Here is a 26,081-nt window from a genome sequence, read left to right on the forward strand (position 1 = left end):
GGCTCGAACTCACGAAGATTAGCGGAAGTAGTTATTATTAAATGAATTATAGCAAACGGTTTAGGGCTAAATATAATAAAGCTACTGCAATAAGGCTAACTATGGTCTTATTTGCCGATGCTGTTAGAATCTCCTACCGTGGATTTGGGCTGTAGAGTTTTGTTATGCTTATTGAACCTAATGACGCGGATCTTTGAGATAACCCAGAGTTTATTTTATTTTTAATATTTCTTAACCCACCAGACGATTTTATTCAGCTTAAGATTCTTATCACAGTTCATTAACAATAACTTGGCCCAAATTTTCATCCTTTTGCAGTTTATTTCACGTAGATTAGCGGCAGAAAAAGATAATAATGTGTTTCTACATCCTTTCTGTAGCAGTTCTTCCGACTAGCATTACCCCAGCATTCAAGATGAAGAGGTGGAGACTTTTGGCCATGCTAAAGTGAACAGAGTATAGTAAAGGGGTTGAGTAAGCCCATGGGTGGTATTCTCTTCGGGCAAGGAGGCTCCCTAACACCTCTTCTTTAACACTTTATTTCTGAATATGGCTGGTTACGAGCGAGCGAACGCAGCGAACGAAGCGAGCAAGCGTAGTGAAGCGATGTTTACACCACGTTCAGCTGAGAAATGAGCTACCTGACACGATCCGGCCCGGCCCGGCCAGTCACGACACGGCCAACAGCGGTGGTTTTCAGAGGTAAATAACTTCTTAACTATGTGAGATAGAGATGAGATTCTTTCAGCAGGTAGCAGATACATTCAACAAAATTTTTAGCTATATATTTACTCATGAGACCAAAGAAACCCCTTGGCATCCCAGCTTTCCAAGGGAATGTACTGAGGGCTAATTTGACAAACTCCACACTGAAATCGATTAAAAGTATTATGAAAGTGATACATGCGAGGTATGAGTTGTTTTTCATTTTAATACGTTGATTGGGCGCACGAGAGCGTGTGTGTGTGTGTGTGTGTGTGTGTGTGTGTGTGTGTGTGTGTTAGAGAGAGAGAGAGAGAGAGAGAGAGAGTTTTTAGCTCAGTTATTCTTATGTTATTGTTCAACTACCTCACCATGAACATTGGCGTTCTACAAGATGAAATTGTTATGATAGCCATATGTACAAACGCTCGCCCGGTCGTCACGCGTTCACAAAGCTCACTTTACAGGTTAATATCCATTCGTACGTTATTTGTGCACGATATGGAAATACTGGAAGTATTTATGTAACACAGAAGAGGACAGTAAGGTATAATAAACAAAATAAATCGCTAAGGAAAAAGTTTTAGGAAGCCTCCTTAACGGACGAGAATACGGGCCTAAAACCTCTCTCATGTGAAAAGCTCCCACCAAAATTATTATGCTCTTACGAGGGTACAAAAGAAAAAAAAGTCGCTAGAAAGAGAGGGTGGCGAAAAAGGCTATAAATCACACAAGAATAAATAAATAAATAAATTAAAAACACTCAGGGAGCTCATACGTCTACCAGTGCCATTGCCATTAAAAAGGATTCGGATCTGGATCCTGATCCGACCCAATATTTAATCATGTCTATCTTGGTCCATGGCCCACCTTTCCACAAAATTTCACTGAAATTCACTGAGAACTTTTGAGGATATTGTGCAGGACACTCCAGATCTGGATCCGGATCCGCCCCCAAATTGAGAAATTTCTTTCTTGGCCCATGGTCCATCCTTCCACAATATTTCATCAAAATTCGTTCATTACTTTTTTTATTAATCCTGCTAACAGTCAGAAAGACAAACAAACAAACAAACCAACGCCGGCAAAAACATAACCTTCTTGACAGAGGTAGTAAATAAACTCCCATGTTGCCCCTCTCATGGTCGGATCAACTCAAGCATTCTATATCAACTAATGGATGATTTCAATTTAATTTCCGAAGTAACCAAACCTCTAATTTTTTATATACATATATATTTTTAGTTTCTTCTACACCTGCTGAAAAGTGTGTCACTGTATTAAAGTGCCTAAGGTGTCACATGAAAAATAAATCGCCTAGGAAGAGGTACTAGGCAGCCTTCCAACTTTCAAAGACCAGAGTGCGGCAGTGCTATCAAGTGTTGCAATATTGACACACCTAATGCGTTGGTGCTGAGTGTGTTGCAGCTCTCTCTCTCTCTCTCTCTCTCTCTCTCTCTCTCACACCCACACACCCACACAATCTATATTATCTGTCTCTGTCCCTGTGTGTTTCTGTCTGTCAGTCATTTATCTTCATTATTGTGTGTGTGTGTGTGTGTGTGTGTGTGTGTGTGTGTGTGTGTGTGTGTGTGTGTGTGTGTTTGTGTGTCAGTTCTTTTTGCAATTCCTTACTATTATCTACCCAATTTTATTCTCAATCTGTTTGTCTGTCTCTTTCGTCGTTGTTCCTGTCACTCTTACTCTCTGTCTTTCCATCTATCTGTCTATCTTTTGCCTCTGTTACTCCCTGTCATTCTGTCCGCGTGTCTGTCACCCCTTCTCTCTGTCTTTTGTAGCTGTTACTGTCTCTTTCTATCTATTTGTCTGTCTGTCCGTCCTCGCCTCACTCTGTTCTCACTCAGTCCGTCATTTCATACCTCCCTCCGTTTTATTAAATTCCTTTATTACCTACTTAAGCTCTCATATTTTTTCTCATTTTGCTTTATATCCCGGGGTTTCCGTCCTTTTCTATTTTCTATTTTCATTATATTATTATTATTATTATTATTATTATTATTATTATTTAAATAATAATTATTATTATTATTTAAATAATAATTATTATTATCATTATTATTATTATTATTATTATCATTATTATTACTATCATCATTATCATCATTATTATTATCATTCTTCTTCTTCTTATTATTATTATTATTATTATTACCTTCTCCCTCTTTCTCCTCCTCCTCCTCCTCTTCCTCCTCCTCCTCCTCCTCATCATCATCATCATCATCAGCATCAGCATCATCATCATCATCATATACTCTGTCATAGAGTTACGTAGGAAGATTCCTTTAGTGGACAAAGAAAGTCATCATTACCATTATTTTGGTATTATATCTCTTAATGTTATAGTAAAATAAATGAACATGTTCCAGAAACTGAGAGGCAATGCACCAAAGCAGGAAAAACCACGACCTTACTCTATACTCTACATCATCATCATCATCATCATCATCATCATCATCATCATCATCATCATCATCACAACCTCCATTCCTACATAAAAGATGATTGAGGTTATTGTTGTGGCTCCAGGGCCATTTGGATGTGAACCCGATGGACAACAGGATGAAATTGCCTTCATCCTGCAGTCTGTTAGCCTCCGGAGAACAGGGAAGGAGTCCAGAGGCGATTGTATAACTTGAAAGCGAAGCCGCCTCGTTATATTAGTGTTACGGTGTGTAGGCATCCCTCTTGCACCAGCTTACTGAGGTAGGATCCAGAAATAAATGAAAGTGAAGGCATATATGGAGAGGATGGGAAATGGAGACTGACTAAGAGAAAGCATGAGAGTGACGTGGGGGGAAAGGGGGAGGGAGAGACCGAGGATGAGCTAGAAAGATGGAGTGGGGAGAATTATGAGAGAGGGGTGTTTTTTGGAGGGTAGCAAATGGTAGACAACAGGGCGACATGGAGGCGATGTGTTTGTGGCCACCCCTTCCGGGATTCTGTCGTTTAGCTATGCATAGACAGACAGACAGACAGACAGACAGACCGATTGGCAAAAGTATGAGAAGCTTCAACTATCAAATACCCAAATATCCAGACAAGTAAGAACAAAACGTTTCCCTCTATCCACACATGCATGCAAAAAATATTAATTCATGCACCCTCGTGTGAATACATTACCTACGTTTTATGAAAATACTCTTTCCTATATATACTGGACAGTCACATTTGTTCAACTCATTCAAGGGGCGATCTGACCACATGGTAAAGTTATGCTCAATAGTTCTCTTACACGTGGGAGGTTCAAAGTATAATCTGTTTGTCTTCATCTGACGGAACAGGGCCTCTCACGGAATTAGAGGAATACGTCGTGGTTGCTTAAAATTCGAGGGACCTTATTTATACCGCAGGAAGAAGTGTCCTTGGTTATTAGACAAATTTACCCTCCAGTCGGATTACATCTGGTCATCAACTATTTTCAAAGGGAGTATGAATCTTTGTGACGTTAGAACCAATACGCGACAATTAAGCGAACTTTAGCCTTGTAAAGCCGCTTGAATATCAGTTGCTACTTTTGAAAGATCTCACTATGCACTGACAAAGCATCGAAGGTGTTAAGAACTAGCGAAGCAGTATTACAACCCTCCCTGTCGCTTAAATATTAATGATTAATTCGGCAAGACAACAAACATGAATATTGTTGGTTTGTATAGCAAGATCTCAATAGGCATTGTTCGATTGGGGAAACTGAAGAGGAACTGCTGGTCTTCACTGCACTATGCATGAAAAGGGCCATTTAGCTGTCTACCGCATGAATTAGGGAAGGGAACTCATTAAATGAAAATCGACATGTCTACCGAACGCACAATACTCGTAAGTCACTAGGCCAGATAACCACTATGGATGTAAGATCAGAGGAGGGAGACGCTCTGTGACATTTGTGTTTCCAAACCTCTTCACCTCCTTCAGTGTATTGATGTCTAGCTGTAAATGGATTAATGAAGTCCATGGCCAGTATTCTCGTCGGTTAAAGAAGTTCCCCAGCTCCTTTTCCTAAGCATTTATTTTGCTTATTACACCTTGCTATCCTAGTCTGTGTCATCGAAATCATTCTAATATCACCATACTCCTCATAAATAACGTGCAAAATTGTATTAACCAGCCGTATCCAAAAATAAATCGTTAAGAAAGAGGTGGCTAGGGGATGAGAATACGAGACTACATCTAACCCCTGCCGTTCAAAAGTCACCCATGAGTTGTATAGAATTATTTGGTAGCAAAATACAGTACAAAATAGGCTATGGGACTGTAAGGGTGCATTTAGGTGAAGTGGTTTTCCGTGCTTCTACATACCACAGGGTGAGAGTGGTGAGTATAAAGCAAGAGAGTGTTCATTTGCCTGTTGTCTGCTCGTAAACCACTCCCTTTGCGTTGTGCCGGTCACGAGACATTCCTGGGAGCACGAACACGCCGCTCAAGCTCTCCTTTACCCTGTAGGTGCGGGAGAGGGACGCCTTCACTTGGTGGCACCGATAGGACCCGGTGGCTGGTTTCTGTTGCCACTTTGGCATTTTTTCTTATCCAGGAAAGTCTAGGTTAGGTTAGATTTGTTTTCTTAATATCGGGTTAGGCTTGGTTGTGAGTTAGGTACGGTAGGTTAGTCTGTTAGGTTAGGTAAGGTTAAGTTAGAGAGAAAAAAATAAAACCAACAAGGTCTAGGTTAGGTTAGGTTCATTGTCTTAGTATCAGGTTAGGTTAGGTTGTTAGGTTAGTCAGCTAGGGCTGGATAAGTAAACAATAAGAAAAAAATGAAGAACCATAGTCCTGGGAAAGTCAAACTTAGTGCGTAGTGCAAAAATGGTACACAGAACGGAAATCTGGTTTTACACGCATCTCTCACCGTCCCCTCCCTATCCCCAGAAAGGAGGATGGTGGACTGCAGAAGGGCAAATTTCAGCCTGCAGTCCACCGGGTCCACGTTCGGACGAGCCAGGGGAATCAACTGCTATTACAGTATTATGTCTTTATTCACGTTAGTTTTGGGGGATTGCTTCCATCTCTTCCTTAACGATCTGTTTTCCTTGGTCCACTCCAGTTCTTAGTATTCTCTTCGGTATAACTTCTATATATTTTTTTTCCCTATTGACGCTGGGTGCATAGATAAAATAAAAATAAAACTGGAAAAGCACTCAGTAGAGCGCATACCCCCGCCATCAACATCCATGCCATATTCACGGAAAAATTTACGAAAATGTCGAAAACGCCCATCTCGCACTGTTAAAGAAAGTGAAAAAAATAAAAAATAAAATTCCTGGATCCGTACCTTCTTACGGATCCGCACCAAAATTTAATGGTGTCTATTCTGGGCCAAGGTCCATTCTTTCACCAAGTTCCGTGGAAATTCGTCCTATAGTTTTTGTGTAATCTTGCTCACAAACCAACCAACCAATCAACAAACAAGAGGACAGGGGTGAAAACATAGCCTCCTTGGCGGAGGAAATAAAAGAGAATATTAGAAGGCTGTCTTGCACCTTGTTCTTAGTGATTTGTTTTGAATGATTTATCAATAGCCAGGCGCCTTAATCCCATAAAAGGTGGGCACAATCAAATCCCTTCCACGTCGCCCTTTCCCTGCCGTTACGCTGCCCTTCCCCCAACACACACACCCCTCTCTCATATATCTACCTATATACTCTATCCTTCCATCTCATCCTCGGTCTCTCCCTCCCTCTCCCCTCCGCTCCCTCTCTCCCTGATCAAATTTAATATTCCTTTGTGTACCTTGCATACATTTTCAAATACTGACATACATAGAATACATAAAATAAAAAAAATATATAAGCCAGTGATACATAGAAATAAATTAGCAAGAAGATGTGCTTGGAAGTCGACCTTTTTTTATCTAACAGGAATACGGGTTTTTGTGTAGGTTGTGACAAAGTAGTAGATTTCCCAACGCATTTTGCTAAGTGATTTAGTCCAAATATTTACACCTTAATATCATGTTGTACGAGTATGTTGCTGATGCGTACTCGTACTAACATATTAGGATCGTACTCTGAGTGATTCTGAGGATTACGTGACACCTTTTTCTTTGCGATTTATTTTCAGCATTATACTTCAGTATCCTTTTGCATGTTATTGATCTTAACTATGTCGATACTGAAACGATATGAGTGACACAGAAAAATAGAATGTGAAGGTGTAAGATAAACGGAAGAATGAAAGAGGAAGAAAACAGAACGTCTGGTGACTGATGAACATGGTGGTTTTAGGCGTGAATAGGGAAGGATCGAGTGGATATGGGCAGTAAGAAACAACGGGGAGAAAGCACGTGAAAAGGCGTGTACGGTTTTGATGGCTTTTATGGATCCGTAGAGAGCGTAGAGCAAGGTGAGGAGAGAGGAATTATGGAAGCTTTTACGCACAGTATGTATGGGTTGGATAGAAAGTTGAGTGCTGTAAAGAGTACCAATCTATCTATCTATCTACCAATCTTCTATATCTGTCTATCTATCTTTCTATCCATTTACTCTATCAATATATCTATCTTTATTTAGTGATACATTCGTAAGAGTACTATAGGTGGATGTTGATGTGTGTGGGTCAAGAGCAGTGCTGGAGTCAGACAAGGGTGTATAAGTTTGAGGGGGTCACAGGTATTAGGACTGTGCTATACCCTTTTTACTCGGCCTTGGCCTAAAATTGCCATCTCCTTGTCTTGAATGCTGAGCTGGAAGACTGATACTAGAATATGGCGCTAATCACGAAGTATAACGGAAAACATGTTGGATTGTGGCACTGCAATTTTCTGCCACTGAGTTACGTGAAATAAGCTACAAAAGGACGAAAATCTGAGCCAAGTTAAGGTGAAAGGATTATAGTATTTGTTGTAATCACAGGTTCGAATCTCCGAGTATGAAGAGATATTGTTTTCTCGGCCCCAATCTCATCTGTGACGGGAACCCGGTGGACTGCTGGCTGAAGTTGCTATTTTCATTCGGTCCACTATCCTCTTTTCGTGGGATGGGAATTGAGTTTCCTTCATGTAAAGAAAGAACCAAAGACAAAAGACCATGATATTAGTTTCAGGACAACTGGAATGCTTCGCACACAGTAACTCCATTTGCTGATGCACAAGGGGAATACAGGTTTCTACATATCAAACGACTTCATAATGTACGCTACAGGCAATGCTAATTTATTCAGGGTTAACAGAGAGAGAGAGAGAGAGAGAGAGAGAGAGAGAGAGAGAAATACTGTATAACGAAGTAGTGCAAGAGCTATCAATTAATCTCTTGTTAGATACCTAGGACCAATATTATAACTATGTCATCAAAAGTAGTCAGGAAAAAAATCACCTTCAAGCCTCTGTATCACTGCTCATCACGAATTCTTTTTCATGTGCTCCTCATTTTGTTCCTCCACCTCGTACTAGGTCTTCCTCTCATATTGTCCCACTGATTTTCTAGTGTACAGTTAGAGACAAGAATTATCCTCCTGTTTCACTACATCTGCTTTATACTTACAGAATGTTCATCATTTTCCTTCCTGACTCATCATATCAGAAACACATAAGCTTAGGAGTATTTGCCAGCAGAGAAAAGTTGTAAGTTCTGAAGATACACTGAAATCTAACAAGAGAACTTTTGTGTCCGTAGGCAGAGTATCATATGAAGCCTCTCTCAGCTTACATTAGCCAGCAGAGACAAATGAAACGTAAAAGAAATAAATATTACTATACAGATTTTATTCTAACTTGGCCAAAAATTCCCATCACTCTAATTTCAATGCTGAGTTAAATGCATTAATTAAAGTTAAAATAATATGTCAGTCACAAAGAAGTGCTATGGAAAAGAGGTAGGGCAGCAACATTGTCTTCTTCTGCCACAGAGCTACTTGAAATATGCTACAAAAGTGCGAAAATCGGGCCAAGTTAGAGTAAAAAGAAAATACTGTAGTCGAAATTTTACCCACGACTCTGCGTCACACACACACAATTGTTCACCGACCTTTCATTCTACACTTTAATGCTCAGTTAACCTCAGTCCATCGCTCCTAACCCTCTCTTGGTAGGGTAACTCTTGTATTTTATCTCAGCTGACGAGAAATTATTTTCTACATACGACAGAGAGTAGTGAAGCCTGAGAGTGCTGATGCCGATACCCTTTCATGTTCGGATCGCTTCGAGTAAAAAATAATTTCCGCTCTGGTTTCGCGAGCGCAGGCATAAAAATTGGTTTTTGGATTGTAGGGATAAAGCCAAAACTCACCAAAAAAGAAAGAAAGTAAGCACGAAAGTAAGAGAGAAAGAAAGAAAGAAAAAGCTTACCCCCATCAAGGCGTAGTGGTCTGTGGCTAGGTTACAATTATCTACTACATTTAAGGGTAGATGACCAGCCTACTTCCCTTGGTGATAGTACACGATCGAGCAAACTCCACCCACCTCTTGGACCCCATGGAAGGCCGGCACTCCCACGGGGGGTCTGAAACTACTAGGCCACCAGGCGTCTTATGTAAATGGGAGTCAATAATTGGGTTGGCTTGTGACTCTTCCGCCCCTCCCTGCTTCTTCACATAATTCTCTGTCTCTCTTTCTCTCTCTCTCTCTCTCTCTCTCTCTCTCTCTCTCTCTCGCAATCTAGACAAATTTATTCTATCACTTTTTCGCCCTTCCCCCTCGCGCCCTCCCTTTCCCCTCTGTCTGTCTGTCTCCCTGTCTGGCTGGCTGTCTATCTGTCTGTCTGTCTGTTTGTGTCTATTTGCCTCTAAATCCCCGTCTCTTCCGCCTTCCCTCTCTCTAACGTGAAGAAAATCCCTTCCCAGTCTTCTCTATTTTTTCACGATATTTTTAACCCCTGGATTCCGGTGACGCTTTCTCTCTCTCTCTCTCTCTCTCTCTCTCTCTCTCTCTCTCTCTCTCTCTCTCTCGACGATTTTATTCAGCTCAGGCTATTTTTTTTCGAACGGGAGGGGTTAGATACAGACTTCACTAAACCCCTCAGAGCAAGAGATCCCATCTAAGCTGAGGAAAATCGTCTAGAGGTAGCAAGAATCAATTTGAAAGACGTCACAGGGAAAGGAGTAATTCTGAACTGTAAAACTCCCTTCATGCGAGACTAGCATTCTTCTCTCTCTCTAATTCTTTCTCACGTCCTCATTTACGCTGATACGCATTCATTTTCATTTTACATTCTTCTCTCTCTCTCTCTCTCTCTCTGAAGAAAGTTTTCCCTGAGTGGATTATTCTCACTGGCAGTATTCAGGACTTAAAAAATACTAGTGTGTTAATGAGGGTAAAAGAATGTCATTTTTAGGTATGTTTTCTAGGTCTGGTTTCTCAGGTATCAGGTTTTCATAATGCACACACACACACACACACACACACACACACACACACACACACACACACACACACACAAAGAAACTACAGGGTGAAACGCCTTCAAAATGTCACCTCCAAAGAACTTGCAGGAAATGAGAGCCGATATCAATGCCTGGAGGTCGTAGGCAAAGAGAAGTACGTGCACAATGACGATGACAAAGACCACATTCTCTCTCTCTCTCTCTCTCTCTCTCTCTCTCTCTCTCTCTCTCGTTTAATAAAAATCTCGCGTAAGAAAGATCTTGGTACTGTATTATATCTGACTCGGAGAATAAGTCCAATAAAATTCTCTCTCTCTCTCTCTCTCTCTCTCTCTCTCTCTCTTTGTACTCACCTTTCCAGAGCCTCAGAGGAAACATCTATATCTGTCTCCTCTCTTTACGTATGTCCTTCTTATATCCTGAGCTCTTTCATCTTTTTCCTCTTAGTATCACTCTTTTTTCTTCTCAGTCTGTCTTACTTATTTACAAAGAATCTCTCCTATACAGATTCACTTGGTCAGTACGATCTCACACGTCTCTGATTCTCGCTAGGGTCAGACGATTTTATTCAGTCTCTCTCACGAGCCTTAGTTTCGAAGCTCGTCCACACCAGGTCAGCATCTTTGGTACGATCTCGCCCTTTTCACTCCCGATATCACCAGACGATTTTATTCAGTCCTGTTATCGCCCACTCGAGCCTTCACCTTCACCAATGATACTTTCCTGTCAATCAATATAGTACTTTTTTTTTCTCTCTCAGATCTTTCCCTTTTTTTTTTTTTTCTTCTTTTTTACTCTTGGTACAGTCACGCGATTCTTTCTGTCTTAGGGCGTGGTTGGAATAATAGACAAAGTTAGTTCACTCTTTCTCTACGAAGTTTGTTCTAGTCTTGCTATTGCCTGGCGACTTTGTTCGGTTCAGGGGAGGCCTCTCGTAGTAAAGGAACTAAATAAAGTCTTCAGTTTCACAGCAAAATGACGTGTGCTACAACTTTACCTTGTTACCTCTAGGCAATTTTATGTATCTAGGGAGAAACCACTTGTGAATAAATAACAACCTTCACTAAACTATCCGAAGTACAATGATATATGAAGTGTAATCTAGTTAGAGAAAAAGAGAAGTGGAATATCAAACTTTCGTCCATTGTTTCAAGATATCTTCAGGGTAAGACAATAATTAAAAGCTCGGTGTTCAACTGTTTTTTTCCTTGTGAGCTTAAAATTTCACTTTATATATCACAAGTATTGTGATTTTTTCTCCACGATGATATATATATTTTATACTATTAACCACCCAATGATTTTGCTGTGTTTAATAACAATCTTGCGGAAAAAGATCTTGGTATTAAATTTGCCACAGAAAATAAAGCCAATAAATGTCCCCACTCCTCTTTCTCTCTTTCTCTCTCTCTCTCTCTCTTTCTCTCTTTCTCTCTCTCTCTCTCTCTCTCTCTCTCTCTCTCTCCACCAAAAATAGATGCCTGCTAGTTAAGTGGGTTTACGTGCTTCAGCTGGATGTCTCTCATAAAAGGCTTCAATTCAAGGGATGGTTGAGATTTACTGCCCCCCAAAATGTCAGTCAGGGGGATGGACTGATTATTAAATTTAATAAAAAGCATGCGGCGCAACAGCCAGGGTCATATGCCGCCGGCACTCAGGGAAGGGCGAATGGTCACTTCACTTAATTACCTGGAATGAACTGCCTAGCCTCGCCCCCTACCCTCCAAATGATGCAGTAGTGGTGAAACACCGTAAAAAATCACTTGCTATAATTCCTCTTATTCATTTTCAAGGTATTAAAGCTTTTCCGATTTTTCAAAATAGCACAGTAACCTAATTAATGACCTGCTTGATGGCGCATGTCTATCCGTCCATCCGCTTTCATCTGTTCATTTCTCTGTGAACTTGTATGTATGTATGTACAGTATGTATGTGTCGGGTATGTATGTATGTATGTATGAATGGATGTACGGATGTACATATTATGTACTGTATGTAGCTAGTTAATCAGTTTACCTGTCTATCTATCAGTCTGTCTACAATTTCACTGTTACTACCACCAGACGATTTAAATCAGGAAGGATCTGTGGGATTGTACTCTCAGAGGTATTTGCAATGAGTTCCCTGTCGTATCTCAAATTAATTTTTGCAGGATGGTCAACGATATTTGAATTTTCCCTGTCTTGCGTTCTTTCCTCAAAATACAATTCCTGGTTGAAAGAGGAAAACTGTCATAGCTGTTACCTGTTTTGGAGGGAAGGACAAAGAATGAAAACCGAGCAGAAATTTTTCATGTCTGCAGTTCTTCCTAGTAAAAAAAAATAACAGTTACGACAGAGGTTTCATAGTAAATATGCCTGATTATCCCACCCCTGAGTGAAGCAATGAAGGTCTGTCCAACACCACCAGCTCTATAAATTCTCTCTTAAACTGAAAAGTATAGTTAGGAGACAGCAAGAACAAATATAGAGTTAGCATCAGAAGTCGTGTCCGCTGTACCGTGTTTATCTCCTTCGATATTAGTGGGGTGAATCCGTAGCAACTGACATTGATGAATTTAATTGGCCATAGATCAGTGTCATCAGTGTTTTCTTTCTTTCTTCCTTGCTTTTCTTTTTTGTGTACTCCGGATTCACAACAATATACTCTTTTAACTCTAACTTGGCCTAATTTTTTTTTTTTTTTTTTGGGGGGGGGGCTTATTTCATGTAACTCAATGGTAGAATAAGACAGTACTACAGCTGTACACCCTTCTTACGGCACTGCTTCAAGACTAGCATTACTCTTATATTCTAGTGTTAATCTCTTGTTTTAACTCGATAGAGAAAGTGGAGAGATGATAATTTTTGGCCAATTTTGAGTAAGAAGGGTATAGTCAAAGGTGGAAATAGCAGGAGAGGTGACAGGGCCTTTGATGCTAACTGTACGTCATTGAACTGAAGGGGTTAATTTTCTCAGTCACGTCGTTTCTACTTAGTTTATTCTAAGGTTCGTATTTCTCGTCGGGAAAGGAGGCTCCCTAGCACCTCTTCCTTAGCGATTTATTTCGGATATGACTGGCTAATATCCACTTGTACGTTATTTATGCATTGTGTGGGGATATGGGAAGGATTTATGTAACATAGACTAGGACAGGAAGGTGCAATACGCAAAATAAATCGTCATGTGGAAATTCCTTAATCTAAAAGAATACGAGGCCAGCTTAAACCAGACGATTTTAATACGCTGATAGTGAGCCATAGGAGCTTGTCAATACCAGTGCACCATCAACCCTCTCTTCGTCAGGATGATACTGTATTCTATTTCACATAACGCCAGACGATTTTATGCAGCTGAAAGTGAGTCACAGGAGCCTGAATTTTAGCACTGGCGCCATCAACCCCCCCTCAAGGTCAGGATAAACAAGTACTGTATTCCAGCTAACGCCAGACGATTTTATACAGCTGATAGTGGGTCATAGGAGCCTGAATGTTAGTACCGGTGCCATTAACCCCCTTAAGGAAAGAAATGAAGTACTGTATTTCAGCTAACGCCAGACGATTTTATTGAGCCTGGAGTGAATCATGGCGTCCGAGTGTTGACATAGTATTGTGCGGACCGAAAGCATTTGTCTCGTGAGCTGCTGGAGTGGGACGCCTTCATGTGGTGGCACTGATATAACCGGGAGGCTCAACTGTCTGGTTACACAAACATCCCTCAACTACTTCCCCATCCCCCATGAGGAGGATGGTGAACTGAAGAAGGGAAACTCTAGCCTGCAGTCCACCGGGTTCACGTTGCAGATGAGCCTGTGACAACAACAACAACAACAACATAGAAGACATTGTAGAGCTTTTTTTTTTTTTTTTACGCTACACCACACTTAAGCTCCCACAATCGACTTTTTGCTGAATAAAATCGTCTGTAGTTTTCCAAATATTAGGTGTATCTCCATCATGAGAGAATGAGAGACTGACTAGAAGTGCATCTGAGTTACGTAGAGAGAGGGAAGGGGAGACCAAGGATGAGATCAAAGGGAGGAGTGGAAAGATAGAGATGTGTGTGAGTTGAGGAGAAGGCAGTCAAATGGCAGCTAACAGGGCGAGATGTATGCCAACTGTTTATAGCCACCTCTTATGGGATTAAGGCGTCTGGAGAGAGAGAGAGAGAGAGAGAGAGAGAGAGAGAGAGAGAGAGAGAGAGAGAGTTATTGTTGACAGCACTGACACACTCAGGCTCATGTGTCTCTCAGGTAAATAGATCGTCTGGCCCTACGAGTATAATATATCGAAGCTATTCCAACCATATACATAAATATTCTTTTGAAGATTATTGATGCAAACTAGCAATAAAATCAGCGATAAATCACACAAACATACACACACACACACACACACACACACACATATATACACAGTATATATATATATATATATATATATATATATATATATATATATATATATATAATTCCTTCATCCAGATAACATGTTTAATATTTATGGCATTGGCATTTTCAGACGATTTTATTCGGCTTAGGAGTGACTTCTCGAACATGAGAGGTTACTGTAGGCCATACACATAATAGCCTTCATAAAGCCGTTCAGCATTGTGGCGTTCTAATCTGAATAAAATCGTCTGGAAAGAGCAAGAGTTGAATAAAAAAAATCCTCGTACTGAAGGACTTAGGTGTATTATGGAAAATAAGTCGCTGAGGAGGCGGCGTTGCGTAATTTCCAAAGCCAAGATGAATACGTCCAAATTCCTTTCTGAATGAAAATATCACCTTTGACGAATCCCCCCAGTCCAATGAATTTCTCTGTATATTCCTACCTTCTCCAGGCGAGTTTACTCAGCTCTGGAGAGACTTCAAGCTGGAAGAGTTAGATACAGGCTTCAGTAACACCTCCACTGATAATTCTTCTTCCCGAGCTGAATAAAATCGTCTGGGAGCAACAGGAAAGAAATCAGTGGAGGGAATAATGCACTGAATAGACGTATTGAGAGTGCATAGTCTTAAACGACATTATGAAAGTGAACAGTGTAGGAAAGTGACTTTGAATATCGTTCAGTTGTGAAGGATAACAAGAGAAGGGAACGGGAGAGCGGAGAAGAAGGTGCGCACACCCATCACGAAAGCCAGAGGGTAACTGAGGCTGGCAGCCTGGTTGGGGCTGGCTGGCTGGAGTCTGGACTGGCGGGGCTTTTGCTATATGTGCGCTGGTGTGTGTGTGTGTGTGTGTGTGTGTGTGTGTGTGTGTTCTGATATGAATATAATCATCTGGAGGTAGCAGAAGGCATAGATATGATATCTATCGACAGCACGAAGGTCATGGAGACAATAATTTTTCTTTGCTATGTTACAACATTCCCCTAGAAAACGACCAGCGGTAGTAAATATTATGTGCAGGTCCCCAGTGAGCTGGTGGGTGAAAAGAGATAAAGGGAAAACAAACTGAGCACATCAATCCGAACGGCCAGAGAACTGAACTCGAGTCCCTTTGGTTGTAAGCTGGATGAACTCACTAGTGCACCACAGGCTCCCCCGAAATAACAACAATAAAATGACAGAGGCATAATTATCACTGCAGTGAAAGGTTAAGTTTTGATGAGAACACAGAGTGAAGGTCGAACCATCAAAGACACGCACATGGGTCGACACATCCGAGACAGGCGAGAGTCGAGATGGGAATTTCGCTTTGGTTTGCCTATTTTCACTAACCGTACTACTTGTGGAAGATGCATGCTTAGGTCTGTGTTTTAGGTGGTAATAGTGAATTTGTAAGGATCTCCCTCTTCTCTCTCCCCCTTCTCATCCCCTGATTTAAAAAAAATTACACCTCCCTCCCCCCCAAAATATATATATATATATATATATATATATATATATATATATATCTATATATATATATATATATTACTGAGGCAAACCATGTCGATACTAAAAATACATACAAAACATAAAAGAGAATATCATGGTGTTTAAGCAAAATGAATCGCTTAAAAAATTTGGTACGGAGTTTCCATATGCCACACAGTGCGGCTTGTAGTTATGAGCATGCGTCCTGTTACTGTACTAGTGTTGTGAGGTTTATTCTCGCGACGACCAGGTGATTTTAACCAGCTTCACAGAGACACTTGAGGGGACAAAGGAGTAGATGATAAAGTCTTCACCAACCCTTACACAACCAGGGACCCTTCTAAACCTGAATAGAATATTTTGGAAGTAACAAAAGTAGACCAATTAAGCGCATAATCTGGTTTAGAAAAGGCGGAATAAATTGTCTGAAGGTAGTGAGAACTGAAAAAAAGTCATTTGATTAAAAAAGGTGATTAAATCTTGTGTTTCTTGCAAGAATAAATCAAATAAATAAGCTAACGACTGGAGTTCACTGGCAGAATAAAGTCTAAATTCAAAGAGGAGTACTGTGAAAGCACGACACCCGCGCTCATGAGCTGATCCAAGGACCTGGCATTCAACTGCGCTGTGGCTTTTACCTTCTATCAACTGTTCATAATAATGAATGGTGTTATTCTTAGGTGACCCTTAACCCTTCCACCGTTTTGATCCAAATCACATCAAAGCTGCCTAAGTTGGTCTTGTCCTGTGACCCTGAGTTTTAACCTTTCTATGTGGCCTTGACCTTTGACTGACTGTTCTCAAAATCGAACTTCTAATTCTTTGCCTTATCTTGAACTCTTCTACAAAATTTAGTGAAAATCGGATAATAACTTCAAGTTGACCTTACCGTATAACCTTAACCTTTGACCTATTCTCAGAACCAGTAGGCCAACTCCTTGGCTGATCCTAAACACTTCCATCAAGCTTGATCCAAATCCGATCAAAACTGTTTTCTTGTTTTTGTTCCCACATAGACACGGGTCGAGTTAGCCTTGCCTTGTGACCTTGACCTTTGACCATGTCACGAATCAATTCGCGACATTTCCTTTTTGTGAGAAGCCACGAACTATTAGTGGAAAACTCACTGTGTATCGCTCAGTTAACCGTTTCTCTCTCCATTCCGGGGTATACTTTTCAAATAATTCGTCACCGTTTTCAAAAAGTGACCGATTTAATGCACGTCACTAAGTGCGCTACTGAGCGATACAATTATTTCTTTATCGTTTGCCTCTGCTTCATTCAACCGTTAGCCACGCCTTCTTCCGGTGGCCTGTGCGTACTGCTTATGCATTATTTGAATTCAGTCTTGTGTTTGCTGTGACGGAGACAGGACCTGTGCAGCAGTGCGAGAGGTCAGCTAGTACCCAAACTCCACTTACAGTTTCTCCAAGCTCCCACCTTTAGTTCTCCAGCTTTGGGTGATACACCGCATTCATTGACTAGTATTTCCTTTGTGTATTTTGTAGTCTTAAGAGTTTAGTTAAGGTGTTTTTCCTAGGCGTAAGTATTTAGCTTCTGTGTGAGTGAGCGAGTGCGTCTCATTTAATTTGATTTGAAATGTAATGTTAAATTTATTTTTGTAATTAATAAATTTAACAGTTCTATTTCTTGAGCTTAATGTAGAGTAAATCTTGTTTCATTTCTCCATAATTAAGCTTATTTTCCATACAGCTCCTAGCTTGCATAAACGTTTACTATTCATAACTGGTACTTAGACCAGTCTTGTTGTATTAACTTAAAATCCGTTGTGCCAGGAGTTAATGCATCAGCAAGAACCTGATGTTATTATTATTAGTATTAGTTATTTATTGTCAGGGGTGATGTAACTTTCTCCAGAGGCTAACAGTACAGTAATTCAGCAATTGTGAGTAATTAGTCTCTGCTGTGTACTGTTGAGAAAGTTTATAAATTCTCGTTCTTAGAGAATCGTGCACAAGCCAGCGTAAAGTAATCGTTGCTTGATGTAGCAAGACAATCATTGTCTCTGCTCTTCAATATTATTGAATATTATTATCAATTTAAATAATATTTAACCATTTATTTTAAAATTACCGTGATAAGATAAAAACCCCGTGACAATTGGCGACCTCATTCCAGGATATTAACTCCTAGCTCTAAAGCTATTCACGAGATAGTGCTCACTCATTCATATTTAGGTATTTATCATTAAAGTTTATAGGCACAAGCTTACTGGTGTTTACCCTTAATTTAGCAAGTGAATTTTGCTTTATTAATCAATAGAATACTTAACTCTAGTTTATTCTTGGTAACGCCAGACGATTTTATTCGCTCCTGGGAAGTCGCCGTACCCATTGTGTTTATTATTGAGTCTTCCCAGTCATTTACATTTTTTATTTATTCTTTGCCAGTTAACTGGATAAGACTGGTCACCACTAGCTTGTGTCTGTACTCTTTACTTGTGTTTATTAGTATTCGTCGCTAAGCAGTCAGTACTCAATTTCGGTTTTGCTTAATAAATTAGCGCCATGGCTACTACTGTATTTTTACAGGAAGCCAAAGATATGGGTCTTTCGGACCCAACCGAAATTAAAGAGTATATACTCTCACGGCATAATCAGGAGCAGCAGCGCGAGAATGATGCCCGTGAAGAGCGTAAGATTCAGCGCGAATACGAGCGAGAACAGCGCGAACAACGTGAAAGAGAGCGTGCATATGAACAAGAGCAGCGTGAGAAAGAGCGCGAATACGAGCAGAAACAACGCGAGCTCGAGTTAGAAAAAGAGCGACAACAGCGCGAATACGAGCGAGAACAGCGCGAACACGAGCGAGAACAGCGCGAATACGAGCGTGAACAACGCGAGCGAGAACGAGAGCACGAACGTGCCGAACGTGAGGCACGTGAAAAACACGAATATGAAATGATGAAGCTCAAGCGAGATTCCTTGGCTTCAGATACATCTGGTGCAGTTGGTCCAAGCTCCACGAGCGTTCTTCCTGCACATGTCCTGGCGACCCCACGCATCAAGCTTCCTTCATATAAGGAAAGCGAGCGAATCGAGCCGTACATAGCTCGTTTTGAGGACATGGCAGACATGTATCAACTGGATGAGGCAGCTAAGCGGATCCAATTTCTTAGTTTATTTGAGGGCCCTGCCCTCGATATTCTCCACAGAATTCGTGGAGACAATCTCACATATGAGATGATGAAAGCTGCACTCATTAAGGCGTATGGTCTCACAGTAGACGACGCCAAAGTTCAGTTCATGCGAGCTCGTCTCCAAGACAAGGAGACAGCTGTTCAGTTCCTTGATCGTCTCACAGCTTACTTAAATGAGTGGATGGAGAAAGATGAAACTCCTTCCACGCGTGAGGGGATAATTGACCTTATGCTGCGTACACAGCTAGAGAGGTCGTGGCCTGCTGAGCTCATAGCACAGCTTAAGATCTGCCAGGTGAAAGATGCCAGCCAAATGGCAGAGAAGGCTGACGCATTCTTTACTGCATACGGGTATCAAGCTCGTAAGCAAAACACCTGGAGCAGAAAAGATACTGCCAAGTCTGGGAAGCCGTCTCAGACTGAACCCCAGCAACAAGGCCATTCTCAGAATAATGGCCAAGGTCCAAAACCGCAGTGGAAGGACCAGGGGCAAAACACTCAGAAACCTGAGTGGAAGAGGTACAACAAGTACCCTAACCAGCAGCAGTATCAGCCACGCAACCGACCGACGGGACAAACTTTTTCACCACCAGCTCAAAAGAGGCAGGAAGCGAATGCAGCCTTCATTCCTCAGCAGCAGCCTGGTGGTCACGTCCCTACCAGTGTGGGTACTTCCCCACAGTTCACTAGTCCCACAGTGACAGTGAACCCCCCTCCACAGATGGCCAATGTTCCATCTTCCCAATATAACCCTCAAGGCACAATGTTTGCCACATCAATTCAGCAGCCTCATGAGTGGCTAGCTGCTTCCTCCACAGGCCCTCCCACAGGTGACAGTACCTTCCTGGTTCAGCCAGGGTTTGTGGGAGACATTCCTGTGAAGGTCCTGAGAGACAATGGTTCCTCAGGTTGCTCTGTCAAGCAGAGTTTAGTTCGGCCTGAGCAGTATACAGGTCGACAGATCCATGCAAAGCTTATTGATGGATCAGTGAGATTGTTCCCTGAGGCATGTATCCAGGTGGCATCTCCATTTTATACTGGTATGACACTTGCAGTTGTCATGCCAGAGCCTCTATTTGACTTAATAGTAGGCAATATTAATGGAGTCAAGGATAGTTGCTCCGATGGCGCTACTCAGACTTTGGCTGCTGCGGTGACACGAGCCATGACTGAGGCTCCAGACTGTGTCACCCCAGTGATCATTGAATCGCCGCAAGATCTGATGTGCAGTCAACTTGTTGTACAAGAACAACATTCTGACCCGACACTTGCTGCCGTGCGGAATAAACAAAAGGGTCGAGTGATTAAGTATTCACGGGGAGGTCGAGCCAAGTTCCTTCGCAAACAAGGACGGCTCTACCGTGAGTCACGAACACCCGAGGGCGAGGTTCGACTGCAGTTTGTCGTTCCCGCCAAGTACCGCCTAGCAGTGTTACAATGGGGTCATTGTTCAGTCTCAGGAGGTCACATGGGCAAAAGGAAGACCCAGGGCCGTATCCGAGCTGACTTTTTCTGGCCAGGGATGGGACGGGACATAGATAGTTTTGTCCGTTCTTGCAGTGTGTGCCAAAGTATCACCACTAATCAGGGACATGCCCTTCCTGTGCCATTTGTAACTACACCTGTAATCTCTGAGTCAGTTGAGAGACAGGGTAGTGGTGAAGTGGGTTCAGACCTGACGTCGCGCCCATGGGCCCCACAGGACACATTATGTCCAGAGCCTGTACATACACGTGTACTGTAGGTTAAGGGGGAAGAGAGAACTCCGCAGAGGCGACTTGAGGCTATGGAAGACCCAAGTTTGCACGAGGATTCTCAGCTTCTCGATACTAATATAAGTATTATAGGTTAAGGGGGAAGTTCGAGAGAGAACTCCGCAGAGGCGACTTGAGGCTATGGAAGACCCAAGTTTGCACAAGGATTCTCAGCTTCCCGATACTAATATTGTATTGTAGGTTAAGGGGGAGAGAGAACTCCGCAGAGGCGACTTGAGGCTATGGAAGACCCAAGTTTGCACAAGGATTCTCAGCTTCCCGATATTAATATAAGTACTGTAGGTTAAGGCACAGGTTGAGGACCCGTGTGCGGCTCGAGGCTATGGAAGACCCGAGTTTGCACAGGGATTCTCAACTTGCCGACCATAATCGTGTGCTATAATTAATGGCGACCTCGAGTGTACTTTTCATAGCATGTACTGACTGCTAGGCAGAGAGAGTAATTGTAACTTAATAAGAATTTTGTCTCATTGACACTTTTGATGCTCCACCTCAATTGGTTTTGCAGGTTCAGCAATGGGTGTAGCAGTTTTGCTGTGCGGACCAGCTGATCGTCTGCCGCACGCTGCCGCCTCTTCTCCTCTGCCTTCGTCGTCGCCATATTATTTACTGTGTCATTTTACACGTAGGTACAGTTACACTACAACTGTCACACCTACACTGTGTATTACATACACCATGCTACACAACAATTAGTTGTCAGTGTAAATGTAGCGAATTTTCGCTCAGTTTGACCTGAGTACAGGATTTTCACCGTCGTCACGGAGTTTTTCCCTCAAGCTTGCTTCTATTAACGTAAATACGAGGTTTTTTCACTCACTGGCGACTGCGATTTTCTCCTGTAGCAGGATAGCACACACACCACAGTGTGAATCTTGTGTGACTGAGTTAGGATTTATATGTATGTATATTGAAATCATTCTTCTGTAGGAAGAAAGATTTAATTTTCATGGGGCGTAATGTCACGAATCAATTCGCGACATTTCCTTTTTGTGAGAAGCCACGAACTATTAGTGGAAAACTCACTGTGTATCGCTCAGTTAACCGTTTCTCTCTCCATTCCGGGGTATACTTTTCAAATAATTCGTCACCGTTTTCAAAAAGTGACCGATTTAATGCACGTCACTAAGTGCGCTACTGAGCGATACAATTATTTCTTTATCGTTTGCCTCTGCTTCATTCAACCGTTAGCCACGCCTTCTTCCGGTGGCCTGTGCGTACTGCTTATGCATTATTTGAATTCAGTTTAGTGTTTGCTGTGACGGAGACAGGACCTGTGCAGCAGTGCGAGAGGTCAGCTAGTACCCAAACTCCACTTACAGTTTCTCCAAGCTCCCACCTTTAGTTCTCCAGCTTTGGGTGATACACCGCATTCATTGACTAGTATTTCCTTTGTGTATTTTGTAGTCTTAAGAGTTTAGTTAAGGTGTTTTTCCTAGGCGTAAGTATTTAGCTTCTGTGTGAGTGAGCGAGTGCGTCTCATTTAATTTGATTTGAAATGTAATGTTAAATTTATTTTTGTAATTAATAAATTTAACAGTTCTATTTCTTGAGCTTAATGTAGAGTAAATCTTGTTTCATTTCTCCATAATTAAGCTTATTTTCCATACAGCTCTAGCTTGCATAAACGTTTACTATTCATAACTGGTACTTAGACCAGTCTTGTTGTATTAACTTAAAATCCGTTGTGCCAGGAGTTAATGCATCAGCAAGAACCTGATGTTATTATTATTAGTATTAGTTATTTATTGTCAGGGGTGATGTAACTTTCTCCAGAGGCTAACAGTACAGTAATTCAGCAATTGTGAGTAATTAGTCTCTGCTGTGTACTGTTGAGAAAGTTTATAAATTCTCGTTCTTAGAGAATCGTGCACAAGCCAGCGTAAAGTAATCGTTGCTTGATGTAGCAAGACAATCATTGTCTCTGCTCTTCAATATTATTGAATATTATTATCAATTTAAATAATATTTAACCATTTATTTTAAAATTACCGTGATAAGATAAAAACCCCGTGACAGACCAATTGCTTTCAAAATCGAATCCACTTATTTTTGCATTACCCTCAGGAATTCCACCAAGACTGGTCTACACTGAATTAAGAATATTCAAGTAGATCTTGCTATGCCACCTTGACCTTTGGCCTATTATTCTTATGCAACAATAGGTCATCCCCTAGGTTGTTTCTCTCTCTCTCTCTCTCTCTCTCTCTCTCTCTCTCTCTCTCTCTCTCTCTCTCTCTCTCTCCCTCTCTCTCCCTCCCTCTCTCTCTCTCTCTCTCTCTCTCTCTCTCTCTCTCTCTCTCTCTCCCCCTCTAATAATATATACACGTCAGCGGAAAGGATGGGTAAAAGGAAATGAACTATAATTGGCATGGGGATATATTTAGTGAATTCCCTAATAATTTACAGGAGCGAAATAAATCATGTTGCATCTTTAAGCAAATTGATGGATTTATAAAAGAGATGCAAAATTCATATCAGATTAATTTCCTGAGAGAGAGAGAGAGAGAGAGAGAGAGAGAGAGAGAGAGAGAGAGAGAGAGAGAGAGAGAGAAAGAGAGAGAGAGTCTTCTTTCTTACTCCACCACAATACTCCGCGTGTCCAGCCGTGGGAAATATAAGATGGCTCTCACCTGAGTGTCTTGGGTATATTCTCGCTGGTTAGACCCGTCGGTCCGATTATCTGTCTCATCATTCATTGTTCTGTTTCATAATTCATTGTTCTGTTTCATAATTCATTGTACTGTTCCATAATTTATTGCCCTGTTCCATAATTCATTGCCATGTTTTATAAGCTACTGTCCTGTGTCATAATTCATCCTTCCTGCAGCCACACAGTTTCAGTTTCACTTTGCATCGGAAGAGTTCCCAGGTAGTTCAGGGGCTAATGAAGACTCTACAGTTGCTGTCAAGAGTTGTGGCGTCATTCTTGCCTTTCTCTCAGTGGGCTTTGAAAATCAGTAACTTGAATCCAAAACAACCAACAGTGATAATTTTATTTGACCACAGATCAGCGTCGTCAGTGCTGGCTGCTACGGACTGATCTCAGTTTTCACAGCCCATGAAGAAAGGAAGGAGAGGAGACAGAAATTTTGATATTGAATGTACTTTTACTACTGAAATTCTAACAGACTTTACATTAAAACAAAATCGCTTGAGGGCAGCAGGAATAAAGTATAAAATGTTCTACTGTTTTAATATGTATTTGCCATACTTTTTTTTTTCTTTCTCACTTGCATGTAATTTATTCCCTACCTGTCTATTTTCCATACGAGTAATACACAATTTTCTGATATATGGCGAGTTTATTATTTTTAATAGTTAATATATGCAGCATTAACGACTGTATGGACTCGTTCACTCTGATGTTATTTATTTACATATTAATTATTTTTATTTACTGTAATATTGCAACTTGATCCAGCTCTGGTGAGACTTCTTGAACTAGAGTTAATGATTTTCTTTCTTTCTTTCTTTCTTTCTTTCTTTTTTTCTTTTTTTGCTTCTCGAGGAATATCTCATTGCGGGTTAAATCACCTGACGGTAACAAACATAAAACAAAAAGATGCATCAGCGGAATCTTGGCGCTACATGTCCCGTGTAAAAAGGAACTGGAAAGGAGGAGGGGTTGAAAAGCCTCCTAACACACACACACACACACACACACACACACACACACACACACACACACACACACACACACACACAGAACGAGAGAGAGAGAGAGAGAGAGAGAGAGAGAGAGATCCGTCTGCATAATTAAGGAAAACTAGAATTTTTTTTTCTTCCCTCTTTCTCCCGCCGAGGAAATCTGTTATTCGGGATAATGACCACTGCACCCCCTTCCTTCTCACTTTCATTCACTTTTCTTTATTTTCTAACTTTTTTTTCACATTAGCTCTTTTTACTCATCGTACTGGACCGTTTAGTTACGTAAAGTTTTCTCATTCACTTGAATTTTTCTTATTCTCTTCCCCCCCCCTTCTCTCTCTCTCTCTCTCTCTCTCTCTCTCTCTCTCTCTCTCTCACTCTGCATTATCCATGATTCTCATTTTCCATGCCTCCTAAATCTATATGAACTTTTCTACTTTTTCTCTTTTTTTTTTTTTATTGTCTAAAAGTTTCTCGCCATTCTTTTCGTATATTATCGATTTTTCTTGTTTGTACTTAACATTTTTTTGCCAATTCTACTTTCTTATTTTCCCAACTTTTCCCGTATTTTCTCACATTGTCATTTTTTCTCTTTCCTGTACTAACTCTTATAATGTCGTGGGAAGGAAGACGTTTGCTAATTTGATATTTCTTAAAATTAAATTTACTGATCTTTCAAAAACCCCACCGAAATATCACAAAAACAACCCTGTGAATAGCAACAAGTTTTTAATTAAATAGGCATAGTATGTATTCGGTAATGCATAGACGGTGGATTTCGAAGCCCAGGTGGTGACATGCAGAGGTGTGGGGCATTTACGATGACAAGAAAGGACTGTCAAATGTCCCTCCCCCCCCAAACACGCACACATTCATAGCTCTCCGTCTGTCTCTGTATCTATGTCTTCTGTCTGCCTACATCTGTCTGTTTTCTTATCTGTTTGTCTGCTTGTTTACAGTATAATATTTATCTGTCTACTTTTATGCCTCCGCCCACCTATAATGAAGGAAGCATTAAGGGATTGGTGTGTCCGTGCGTGCGTGCGTGTGTGCATGGGTCCGTGCATCCGTAACACTTATTTGGGCTCAATCGCTCCTGAACCCATCGACAGATTTTTACCAAACTCTTGTCAGTGATGCAATATGAGGAGACGATTAATGATTAGGTCAGCTAGTCAAGGGGTCAAAGGTCATGGTCATATGGGGTCGACTTAGTTTATCCTCGTGGGCGCAGCATCTCTTGAACCCCTCGATGGATTTCTATAGGCATTAATATAGTCATAGCACAATAAGTAATAGTTACAGGGATTAATATAGTCAAAGCAAAATATATAATAATTAAAGGAATTAATATAATCATAGCACAATATGTAACGCTAGCATCATATGTCTGGTGCATCAGGAAGAGAAACCACAAACATCCCCTGGTCCTAGACTACCAAGAATGTCAAAACACACAATATGATCTCTCTCTCTCTCTCTCTCTCTCTCTCTCTCTCTCTCTCTCTCTCTCTCTCTCTCTCTCTCTCTCTCTCTCTCTATATATATATATATATATATATATATATATATATATATATATATATATATATATATATATGTGTGTGTGTGTGTGTGTGTGTGTGTG

The 26,081-nt window shown here is 41.0% G+C and overlaps 1 protein-coding gene across 1 annotated transcript in view; it reads right to left on the minus strand.

Annotated features, from left to right (window-relative positions):
• The window catches only part of LOC145404712 (limbic system-associated membrane protein-like), a 55,326-nt gene extending 50,092 nt beyond the window's left edge, over positions 1-5,234 (minus strand). Inside the window, exon 1 of the mRNA XM_080276262.1 lies at positions 5,063-5,234. Within this exon, the coding sequence (XP_080132388.1) occupies positions 5,063-5,234 (172 nt within the window). The remainder of the gene's footprint in view (positions 1-5,062) is intronic.
• Positions 5,235-26,081: the final 20,847 nt, after the last annotated feature.

This window comes from Coenobita brevimanus, chromosome 64, assembly GCF_032717465.1.
Source record: "Coenobita brevimanus isolate Jiangsu-jjx chromosome 64, ASM3271746v2, whole genome shotgun sequence".
Taxonomy (NCBI): Eukaryota; Metazoa; Arthropoda; class Malacostraca; order Decapoda; family Coenobitidae; genus Coenobita; species Coenobita brevimanus.